At 42.3% G+C, this 12,549-nt stretch overlaps 1 protein-coding gene across 1 annotated transcript; it reads right to left on the reverse strand.

Annotated features, from left to right (window-relative positions):
- Positions 1 to 1,418: 1,418 nt before the first annotated feature.
- On the reverse strand, positions 1,419 to 11,854 carry cpt1b (carnitine palmitoyltransferase 1B (muscle)). The gene is given in 19 exon segments (NM_001171855.1): positions 1,419 to 1,965; positions 2,084 to 2,176; positions 2,344 to 2,457; positions 2,619 to 2,771; positions 3,372 to 3,506; positions 3,595 to 3,759; positions 3,914 to 4,030; positions 4,713 to 4,818; positions 5,862 to 6,047; positions 6,141 to 6,336; positions 6,530 to 6,614; positions 8,990 to 9,097; positions 9,198 to 9,275; positions 9,406 to 9,543; positions 9,703 to 9,804; positions 9,971 to 10,142; positions 10,298 to 10,437; positions 10,681 to 10,840; positions 11,713 to 11,854. Coding segments are annotated over 18 exon segments (2,316 nt in total). The 5' UTR covers positions 10,822 to 10,840; positions 11,713 to 11,854; the 3' UTR covers positions 1,419 to 1,878.
- Positions 11,855 to 12,549: the final 695 nt, after the last annotated feature.

Below are 12,549 nucleotides of genomic sequence, written 5' to 3' on the forward strand. Positions count from 1 at the left end.
TTTACATACACCTTAGCCAAATACATTTAAACTCAGTTTTTCACAATTCCTGACATTTAATCCTAATAAAAATTCCCTGTCTTAGGTCAGTTAGGATCACCACTTTATTTTAAGAATGTGAAATGTCAGAATAATAGTAGAGAATTATTATTTCAGCTTTTATTTCTTTCATCACATTCCCAGTGGGTCAAAAGTTTACACTCAATTAGTATTTGGTAGCATTGCCTTTAAATTGTTTAACTTGGGTCAAAAGTTTCAGGTAGCCTTCCACAAGCTTCCCACAATAAGTTGGGTGGCTTAAGGACTTTGTTGTCCTTAAACCATTTTACCACAACTTTGGAAGTATGCTTGGGGTCATTGTCCATTTGGAAGACCCATTTGTGACTAAGCTTTAACTTCCTGACTGATGTCTTGAGATGTTGCATCAATATATACACATAATTTTCTACCTCATGATGCCATCTATTTTGTGAAGTGCACCAGTCCCTCCTGCAGCAAAGCACCCCCACAACATGATGCTGCCACCCCTGTGCTTCACGGTTGAGATGGTGTTCTTCGGCTTGCAAGCCTCCCCCTTTTTCCTCCAAGCATAACGATGGTCATTATGGCCTAACAGTTCTATTTTTGTTTCATCAGACCAGAGGACATTTCTGCAAAAAATACAATCTTTGTCCCCATGTGCAGTTGCAAACCATAGTCTGGCTCTTTATGGCGGTTTTGGAGCAGTAGCTTCTTCCTTGCTGAGCGGCCTTTCAGGTTATGTCGATATAGGACTAGTTTTACTGTGGATATAGATAATTTTGTACCTGTTTCCTCCAGAATTTTCACAAGGTCCTTTGCTGTTGTTTTGGGATTGATTTGCACTTTTCGCACCAACAAATGTTCATCTCTAGGAGACAGAATGCGTCTCCTTCCTGAGCGGGTATGATGGCTGGGTGGTCCCATGGTGTTTATACTTGCTTACTATTGTTTGTACAGATGAACGTGGTACCTTCAGGCGTTTGGACATTTTTTGTCTTGGCTGATTTCATTTGATTTTCCCATGATGTCAAGCAAAGAGGCACTGAGTTTGAAGGTAGGCCTTGAAATACATCCACAAGTACACCTCCAATTGACTCAAATGATGTCAATTATCCTATCACAAGCTTCTAAAGCCATGACATAATTTTCTGGAATTTTCCAAGCTGTTTAAAGGCCCATTCAACATAGTGTATGTAAACTTCTGACCCACTGGAATTGTGATACAGTGAGTTATAAGTGAAATAATCTGTAAACAATTGTTGGAAAAATTACTTGCCAAAACTATAGTTTGTTAACAAGAAATTTGTGGAGTGGGTAAAAAACAAGTTTTAATGACTCCAACAGAAGTGTATGTAAACTTTCGACTTCAACTGTACATACGATTCAGATAACAGATTCAGATATACTACCTTATATATTACAACACTTAAATACTCAAAACAGTGCTATTTACAAGTGTACACATATTACAATCAGATGCAAATTCAACTGCCTTTGAACTAAACAGATGCCTTGCCTATCCTTAACCTACATTACTATATCATATGAATCAATGTTCTTTAAGGCTACACTACACCAAGGCATTTTGTGCTTCATTGCTCTTGCCAAAATTGGTTCAATACTATGCTAAAAATTCACTGCCATTTTATAGAAGGGATAGTCATAATGCTTTATTAAATATTTATTTCTACAAAACAATTCCCTCCTGCTAACTTAGTAAATATCCAAAAGATCTATAACTTGACCCATTCTAAAGGCGTTACCCAGAAGAGACTAGCCGTTTTGGAAATAATGTAATGTCACAGAGCATGAAAATGTGGTATGAAGTCTATAAAGACCTTTCAGTCTGTCTACTCATCACATCTCTTTCTTGTCGTTTTGGTCGAATAGCGCACGAATGTCCAGCATGGCCTGTCGAATGTTCTGTCCAAAGCGATACGAGTCCTACAGAGAAAGAGACAGTTGTTTGACCTGATAAAGATCCAGCTAGATTGTCATTAAGGTAGTATGTAAGTGCTATATACTCTATGGTTCATCATGTAGTGTGACACAATGGTCTCACCGTCTCAGGGCTGGAGAACTTGCTGGAGATGTGGAATGTGATGAGGTTCTCTCCTACAATGATGTAAGAGACGCCATAGCCGTCATCAGCCACCTGGGGGCGCAGGAGAGACAGTACCAATCACCCCTAACACTGACTACTTCATAGAAGTAAGAAGCAGACATAGAAGAAGTAACAGAGGACACAACGGCAGTAGGACTTGAGAATCTGGTCCCAGCTAATTTCTTAATGTGTGTGTTGTGTGCGTGCGGTAGACTCACAGGGCCAAACCCCCCTCCTGCACCCACGTATCTTGGAAACTTGTTGATGTCGACCATGTTGAGCTGCTGTTGAGGAGTCTGACTAGTGGACAACCTCCAGGGCTCTGACAACACCTACACAGGGGGGGGGAGAAGGGGAAGGGAATGGGGGGGGGGGGGGGTCAATTGAGAAGATGGGTAAGTGTATATCTCTGATATCATATCACTTGGCTGCCAAAGTATAATTTAAGACATATAATGGTGTTGACTACACAAACACTCAGAAGCGAGCTGACCTGTTTGAGGAATGGTGAGTCGATGTTGAGGTACTTGGACATGATGTAAAGACAGAAGAGGTGTCTGTCGATACCAGAGCCTGTCATGGCCAGACGATACATATTCTGGTGTTTGTCTGCAGCCTTCCGGAAGAGGTCCAACCTCTGGGCACTCTGCTCATAGAGACAACAGATGATATTCAATCAAAACCTAAAAAACACAACAGAGCAGTGGTGCAGTGGTGGCCAGTCCTCCACCTGCAGAGCTACTGGGTTTGCAGGGTTTTGCTCCAGCCCTACTCAGACACACATGATTGTACTAATCAACTGTTTATCAGCACTTTGAATAGCTAAATCAGGTATGTTAGTGCAGGGCTGGAACAAAAGCAAAACGTGCATAGCCAGTAGCTCTCCAGAAGGAGGGTTGGTCATGCTTGCTCTAGAGGACACCCATCTCTGGCTAGATAGGTACAAGATACAGACATTTGGGTCCTGGTCACCTAGTTCTCAGTCAGAATGACCTGAGCCTCACTGGCAGAGTTACATCATGTCACTGTCTATCAGTAACTCCCACAGACAAGGCTACTCACCTGCAGTGCTGCACCCACACTGTGTTAAACCACAGATATAGTCAAACATCTGATGATCTATATCTAGCATGCATAGTATGTATGTGGAAGGGGACTGTTACTGCTCCTGTGCTGTCATTAGTGCATTCTATATTGCCTCAGGTATACAGTAAGAGAGGTGTGTGTTTAAGGTGTGTGTCCTCACCTTAGTGTTCTTGTCTTGCATGGCTCTGACGAAGGCTGTGGACTCTATGGTGCAGGAGCGAACCGTCTCTGTCCTACCCTCACGGAACATCCGGGTCATCGAGGCCTCATACGTCAGACAGAACTCCCCCTTATCCTACAATACATAGACAACAAATACATTCAGTTTATTCGAGACATGATATTGTTTGTCTGTTGTCTATTCATCACACACACACACACACCCTGAATTGAGCCAGCTGCAGTGCTAGCTGTATGAAGGCATCAGGACTGGTCCTACTCTTCTTTATCAGGCCTTTCCCAAACTCATCAAACAGACAGCCATGGAAGTCCACGTCATCAGCTATCTCCTTGGCAACCATGTAGGAATCCTCAATGACCTCCTGGCACTGAGGGATGAGGAGAGACCAGAGAACAGAAAGGCTCAGACAAGACACAAGACAGCCTGTAGAAACTACTGACTGGTCTACTGAAAACACTAAACTAGCTTTTCCTCTTTACTAAAGCTACAACTTTTGATCCCAAACACATTAGAAGCCATACCTCCAATGGAATGTCCCATTGTAGTTTGGCGGTGGGAGGCAGGCCCTTGTTGATGTCTCCTTTGCAGTGTCCCTCCTCTGTGTAACCCAGATGGAAGCAGTCTGTTGCTAGGACGTACTACACAGAGACAGCAGCACAGCAACCATTAGATTCACACAACACACTTCCCAATGAATCACACCATGTCATATATTGTGTTTTAGAATAACATGTTTGTAATACATCATTAATACACCATCAACAGGGGGCCCCCAGACATAAGCGGTCGCTAGGGGACCCCCGACCCCCAAAAAAGGAACTCAGTCAGGGTCTCAACTAACTGTTCAGAGTAAGAATAGTAGAAAACACCAGGTGCAATTAGCTGACACAGCCATGCGCATTTTTTTATTTGTAGTTAGTCTAGCCATCTTGTAGTAATCATGGCCGAATACCGACCGGGCATGTGCCCAGGGGCCCTGACCTCCTGGGGGCCCACATAGATTATGTTAGTCATTCTCACTCAGATGTCATATTAATATGGGGCCGCGGCTTTTGTGGAGCGATGGGTAATGATGCTTCGTGGGTGACTGTTGTTGATGTGTGCAGAGGGTCCCTGGTTCGCGCCGGGTATGGGCGAGGGGACGGTCTAAAGTTATACTGTTACAATAAGTCATGGCAAATTATGTAGAATTTGTGGAAATTAGCTTTAAAACTGCAGAAATGTCTCTCCACCACATGCAAAATGGGTAGAATTGCAGGAAATTAGATATAAATTGTACATTTTTCACCTTTTTCTCCACTTTTACCACAATAACATTACCTCCCACATGTGTCCTACAATGGGAGCGTCTGCCCACGAGTGTTCTGCATTGACTCCTAGTTTACCATTCTTATAAGCGATCAGGGTAAAGGATTTGTCAAACCACCTGAGAGAGAGAGAAGGCATATCAGGTTAAACACTGAAACACACATCATAAAGGCAGTGCACAGAAAAGCAATATAGCACTAAACTATCCTCACTGAAATAGGCCTACTTTACAACGCATCTTTTTTTATTTTCTGTCCCGTCTCACCTGTCATAGAACTTCCCATTTGTCTCACCTGTCATAACACTTCCCATTTGTCTCACCTGTCATAGAACTTCCCATTTGTCTCACCTGTCATAACACTTCCCATTTGTCTCACCTGTCATAGAACTTCCCATTTGTCTCACCTGTCATAACACTTCCCATTTGTCTCACCTGTCATAGAACTTCCCATTTGTCTCACCTGTCATAGAACTTCCCATTTGTCTCACCTGTCATAGAACTTCCCATTTGTCTCACCTGTCATAGAACTTCCCATTTGTCTCACCTGTCATAGAACTTCCCATTTGTCTCACCTGTCATAGAACTTCCCATTTGTCTCACCTGTCATAGAACTTCCCATTTGTCTCACCTGTCATAGAACTTCCCATTTGTCTCACCTGTCATAGAACTTCCCATTTGTCTCACCTGTCATAGAACTTCCCATTTGTCTCACCTGTCATAACACTTCCCATTTGTCTCACCTGTCATAGAACTTCCCATTTGTCTCACCTGTCATAACACTTCCCATTTGTCTCACCTGTCATAGAACTTCCCATTTGTCTCACCTGTCATAACACTTCCCATTTGTCTCACCTGTCATAGAACTTCCCATTTGTCTCACCTGTCATAACACTTCCCATTTGTCTCACCTGTCATAGAACTTCCCATTTGTCTCACCTGTCATAGAACTTCCCATTTGTCTCACCTGTCATAACACTTCCCATTTGTCTCACCTGTCATAACACTTCCCATTTGTCTCACCTGTCATAACACTTCCCATTTGTCTCACCTGTCATAACACTTCCCATTTGTCTCACCTGTCATAACACTTCCCATTTGTCTCACCTGTCATAACACTTCCCATTTGTCTCACTTGTCATAGAACTTCCCATTTGTCTCACCTGTCATAACACTTCCCGTGCAGCAGGGACTTGGCGTACAGGTCCAATGATCTCAGCTTGTCAGGGTCGTAACCGTGTGCCTCGTCGTCAAGGGTGAGGAAGAAGGCTGACGTCTCGATGGCCTCCAGAGAGGCTTTGTTAACACCCTGGCTGAAGTACTTCAGACGAGACCGCGCCCAAGGAACTCTGGGAGAGGATAAGAGGTGGACATTTTATTTCTGATGTGTGTGTGTGAGGAAGGAGGGGTGGTTGCGCTTTCGTGCCTATATGTGTGTATACCTGTTGCCGGCTGTGAGGGCAGCCAGTTTGAGTTCCCCAGGCTGTGGCTCCGTGGTGTCGTCAAGGATCCTCTGGAACTGAGTCTCCAGCTCAGAGGGCCAGAGGTGACGCCCCCCGTAGTACAGCCACACCTTAAAGAAGCGTCCCCTATGGTACACCACCAGGTGCTTCCGGTCACTCAGGTGCTGAACAAAGTCTGGACCAAGGAGTAGGAGAGGGGGTGAGGAGATAGAACATTATAAGGGGTTGGGGAATGCACACTTCTCTTGGATGAAAGTTTTTGTTTAAGATGGTCAGAAGATGTGTCTGACACAAACTCATGTTCATATTGATTCTACCCAGCGATAGTTTGATAGTGTTATGCCCCCAGAAGGCAGCAGTGTGCTCACCTGTCTCTATGCCAGGGATACGTGTGGTGTTGAACATCCTCTCCATCTGATAGGAACACATGGGCACTACCCCCAGAGCCCTCAACTAGAGAGAGAGTATGCCAAACAAAAAACATTGACTGCAAAGATAAACAAACCATACAACTCTATGCACAAGGACTACATTTAAAAGTCCAAAGCAGCCATTTTTATCACCACAACAAATCATTTCTGGGTAACAATTAAGTACCTTAATCTAACCACTAGGTGGGGGGTAGTCTAGTGGTTAGAGCATTGGGCCAGTAATTGAAAGGTTGCTGGATCGAATCCCCGAGCTGACAAGGTAAAAATCTGTTGTTCTGCCTGTGAACAAGGCAGTTAACCCACTGTTCCCCGGTAGGCTGTCATTGTAAACAAGAATTTGTTCTTAACTGACTTGACTAGTTAAATAAAAAATAAAAAAATGTACAAACCTTACTACTATGCAAGGTCAAAAATGCACAGAAAAAGCTTTTTAGCAAAGAGCAATTTCTCAAGCAGGAATTTCACTAGGACTGTCTGGGAGTGGTCTGAGTGGGGAGGGGAAAACTGAAAACTAGCTGTTAATGGAATCCCACCAAAATATGCTGACAAAAACTCTTAAATATCTACTCCGAATTATGATTCAAAGATCTTTGCAGAAAGAATTGGGTGATAGCTATGATATGACCACTTGATTTTGAAAAACATGTATTTTGGTTAGTGAAGTGGAATAACAGCCGGTGGTAACATAACATAATGGGTCCATTTCATGACAATTTTTAATCACGTAATATATCATCAACAAAATTGTTATCAGTAAAAACACTATAACTATTTGGTAGGTCTACCTTTACTTTTTACCTCTGTGAACTTTCATTATCCTCCCTCCTCATAAGAGATATATTTATTTTTATCTCAAAGATATGTGGGTATTTGGTCACAGAAATAGAATATATATGAATTAACCTCTTGAAACTAGGGGGCACTATTTTCATTTTTGGAAAAATAAAGTTCCCAAAGTAAATCGCCTTTTTCTCAGGACCAGATGCTAGAATATGCATATAATTGACAGCTTAGGATAGAAAACACTCTAAAGTTTCCAAAACTGTCAAAATATTGTCTGTGAGTATAAAATAACTGATATTGCAGGTGAAAGCCTAAGAAAAATCCAATCAGGAAGTGACTCATGTTTTGAAACCGTTGTCTTCCTATGCACCCCCATTGGCCACTGAAAGGGATATCAACCAGATTCCTTTTTCTACGTATTCCCTAAAGTGTCTACAGCATTGTGACGTAGTTTCAGGCCTTTATGTTGAAGAATGAGCGTAAACGACTACATTGCTTAAGTGGCCAGCTGAGGGCTCTCAGAGTGATTATTGCGTAAAAGACAGAGGTAGTCATTCTTCTTCTCACTCCTACTGAAAAGCCAATTGTCCCGGTTGATATATTATCGAATAGATGTTTGAAAAACACCTTGAGGATGGATTTGCCAACGTTTGCCATGTTTCTGTCGATATTATACGCTATTTCCGGTGGATTTCTCAACATAAAGTGACAAACAAACAAAGGAATTTTGGGTATAAAAATAATCTTTATGGAACAAAAGGAACATTTGCTGTCTAACTGGGAGTCTCGTCAGTGAAAACATCTGAAGATCATCAAAGGTAAACGGTTAATTTGATTGCTTTTCTGATTTTCGTGACCAAGCTTCCTGCTGCTAGCTGGACATAATGCTATGCTAGGCTATCGATAAACTTACACAAACGCTTGTCTTGCTTTGGCTGTAAAGCATCATTTCAAAATCTGAGATGACAGGGTGATTAACAAAAGGCTAAGCTGTGTTTCACTATATTTCACTTGTGATTTCATGAATATGAATATGTTCTGGTAATATTTTTTGACCGTTGCATATGCTAATTAGTGTAGTTGATGACAATTTTCCCGGATCCGGGAAGGGTAGTTCTAAGAGTTAAACTTACAGAAGGCAAATCATTTCCGCAAAACAAAATATAAGTGTTGATATTTGTTATTGTGTTTTTATGTATTTCTGTTACCTTAAATACTTTTTCTGCTAGATGTTTTCTAGGACCTCTTTTCCATGAGTTTGACGAAAGATCTAAGCCTTTGCTTATTCCTAATTTTTAGCAGGGAAAATGTATATATGTCTTAATTTTTCAAAAAATAGACTCTTAGCTTTCATTTGACACCAAATTTGATGTGCTCCTATGGACTTCATATGTTAGTGCTCATGGGGCATTTGAAATGGAAATGCCCTAGACCAGAAACAAGTCGAAGGCAGTGGGAGGAGGATTTAGGTTAACAGAGAAGGAGGGAGATGACCTGGGTTATTTAAGTGGTAGAGAGAGGGCTGAGGGCCAAAGGGGAAATGGGGGAGGGACCTGAATACTCTCAAGGGTACAAAGAGGGGGTGAGAGAGACAGAGAGAGGGGTACTCGTTACCGGTGCATGTTCTCCTCTCTCTAGTTTGCGTCGGTACTGCAGCATAGCGTGAACCACATTCCCTGCCCGAGCTGCCTGTCTGTGTGTGGGAATCACGTACAGCAGATCCTAAAACAGATCATCAAATACATCATTAGGTAAAGGTTACTGGATACATCTCAAGCAATGCCATGTTCCCTGTATGAGTACCCATATAGACATGTCTTACCATGGCGTAGAAGTTACTGTTGACCATGATGGGACTCCTGCCTCTCAGGTAGATGTACTCCTCCCACCAATCACTCACCTGTAAAAACATAATCTATTACAATAATTTGTTCTAAAGAGCACTTTGAGCACTCACCAAAACAACTTAATAAATAAAGTTACCACATTATCGTTTCATGTAACCTGACATCACACTTCAGAATACGTACGTAGTTAGTAGCCCACCAGGATTTGAGGATGAGGTATTTCTGGAGTTTGGGTGCCTCATCTCTCTTGAAGTCATTGGCCACCACCTCCATCTGGTTGTACTGCTCATCATCCAGTAGGGGGCGCACTGACTCCAGGTACTGCAAGGTCACAAAGCGATTATATGATATAATACTGATATGTAGTGTACATATATGGTTCTACACTGGTCCTGGTCCATCACTTTCCTGAAAAAATTTGATCAGTTTCATATTGTATTTAATCTAAGCATATGAGACACATAACCACCTCTCTCTCACCCTGGTTATGGTGTCATCCACGCTAGGCACAGGTAGTCTGGGTAGGGAGGCCTGGAAGCTGTAGAGGAGAGGTCTGCGCCCAGAGAACATCTTGACCAGACTCTGAAGAGAAACAACACAACACAATGACTGGGTTAATTGTTAAAATAATCAAATACTCATAGATGACAATAAGAGCTCAGAAAATATATTGTCTTGATTCTGAACTATAAGTGAGCTGCTCTTTTGGTCATGTTTCTATTGAAATAGAGACATTTGACAGACGTACCAGCCAGAGTTTGGTGCAGAAGCTCATTTTGCCGTGGGACTCAAAGATCCAGGCGTGGTAGGAGAGAAGGGCCTTGAGAATGTACCTCAGCATGAGGATGAGAGAGAGCCACAGGCCTGTGGCAAACAGGATGGCACTCAGCACTGTCTGGGTCTGCACTGTCATGTAGTCACTGGAGAGAGGAGAGAACCTCACATCTAAATGATGTTTATTGTCCTTTAACAGAAAATTCTATCAACAGATACCCACAGTTACATACTTAATCTGAAAAAATATGCATCGCTCTTCCCCAATGCCTCTTCATCATTATGTTATTTGCTCACTGACCTGACAGGCAGGGTCCTCTTGATGGTATCTATCATTCCCAGTGATGGGTCTATCCTGGCATACATGGTGCTCATGATGGCTATCACAGCGATCAGCCAACTGGATGGGCTGGCAGGGTAGACCCCTGTCAATATCCCATTCTGAAATCAAATAATTTAATGTTAATTTAGATAGTTAGCCTACAAACAGACCAACAAGGCTATTCCTGGATGTACTAGCCTATGTCCCAGCCAAGCACTAGGCTACACACACCTGATTCAATCAAGGCCATAATAATAACTTGAATCAGTTTTTTTAGTGCTGGACTGCAACAAAAACCAAACTAGCTATCAGGTTCAGGTTTGGTAATGACTGTAGGGCTACTTAATCATTCGAAAACAAACCTTAAATCTTATGGCGCGCTTTATCCATGATGTCACTCCCGACAGGTAGATGTGTTTGAGTACCTCGCGGCTCAGGTGGAGGTCGATGCCATCTGGGGTGACGGTGAACTGGAAGCCAACCGCCTGATGTGCCTCCGCCATTCCGGTAACGTTGAAGACCCTGTTAAGAGAGATAGATAGACAGAGACGTTGAACTTCAATTGTTTACACACGTGAATTTATTTTAAAATGTTTGCTCTTGCACAATTATCAAACCAAAACAACTTTAGGCTAATGGATGGATGTGGGAATCAAAGTCAACCCTTAATCAATTTCTGGTGAGAGAAACAGGGCTGCATTACCACATTTGCTACCTCCTTTTTTGTTGTTGTTGCAGTTTTAAAGCTCATTTCCTGGAATTCTACACATTTTGCCATTGCTTATGAGGTGTTCATATGCCTTCTCAGGGGCCCCGTGGCACATGCCCTGCGTGCGCGTTCGGTAATCTGGCCCTCTTGTAATTTCAGGGATTTAACTGTATGTGGAGGTCATAAGTCTGTTTATGTTGTGGCCCGGTTGACTGAAAAGTGGGCTTGAATTTCTTTTTCCATGTCATATGACGGGCCAGCAGCTAAGTGGGGCAAAGTTGAAATGCCAGATATAGCCTAGGCTACTGGCATGCGCTCAGATGTAGGACTGGTTTAAAAATATAAACACTGCAGACTAGGAAGAGCATGTGAGGTCTACTACACCACAAACCACATAATGAAACATTTTGCAAGGTGAATTCATCAAAAAATATTCCAATAAATAGGCTTTGTGCCACACAAATATTGTGTGGCACAAGGAGCCTACACAATTACTAACTTTTGGCTTGCTTTGTTTGTCAAACATCTGAAATGCACAATAGCCAGCACCAACAACAAATCCATATGGTATCTAACTATACTAGGCTACAGTATTACATACATGAGTGTGTCATGGACAGCTACAATAGCCTAAGAAATTACACATTATAGCAATCTAAAAACCAAACATTCAGTAATTCCATACCTTTTTGCTTAGGGATTCAATTCAAGCTTGCTGAAGTGAAACAGAAGAAGACCTTGACTGTGGTTTCTCTCAGTGGAATTCCTCTAGACCGGGGCTAAACCTCTGTGTTCTGTGTGTGATTCCTATGCCCTTGAAGTGGCTTTCCTCAGGTACTGAGAGCAATGCTATCCCCTATGCTTTCTCCCTCCCTCCCTCCATCTCTCTCTCTCTCTGTACTTCCCCTATGCCCCCCCCCCCCCCCCCCCCCTCAGACTTTTCTATTTGTAACTGGACACTATCTAGAGCTAGACTGTAACCTCACGTGTCTGCTGACCACATAGTGTTCAAACCCCTACAGAGTACACCTATAAATACATTATGTTGATTCATCAATCTATTTACATATATATTAAGTGTTATTCAGGGCAACCAGTGACAAATGGTTAATTAATAATGAATAAGGCATGTTTTGAGGCAAGTTTCATCTCGCTGTCTCTCGGTAAGCAGTGTGTCTATAGTGGCTATGTCATGTAATAACCCACCATGTTCCCTTTTAATGTCACTACACTTGTGGATATCTCACTCACTGTTTTTCTCATGGTCTGACAGGCTTTAAGCTTTAGTCTGACACCCAAGAGTCCTGGGATTAGTTAAGATCAATGGCTTTGTGTTTCAAATATGTTTAATTGCTCTTCAACCTCTATTTCACAAATAAATTTGTCACAAAGTGCTTATTAGTAAGTAAACCCCCCAAAAAGAGTAAACAAAGGCAACGGTGGGAAAGGCAAACTCCATAGGAATTCTTTAAAAGGACGGAAACGAGATTGGGAGCCCATCCTCCTCTGGATAGAGATTTAA

Source organism: Oncorhynchus mykiss, chromosome 2, assembly GCF_057628025.1.
Source record: "Oncorhynchus mykiss isolate SJ-2025 chromosome 2, ASM5762802v1, whole genome shotgun sequence".
NCBI classification, from domain to species: Eukaryota; Metazoa; Chordata; class Actinopteri; order Salmoniformes; family Salmonidae; genus Oncorhynchus; species Oncorhynchus mykiss.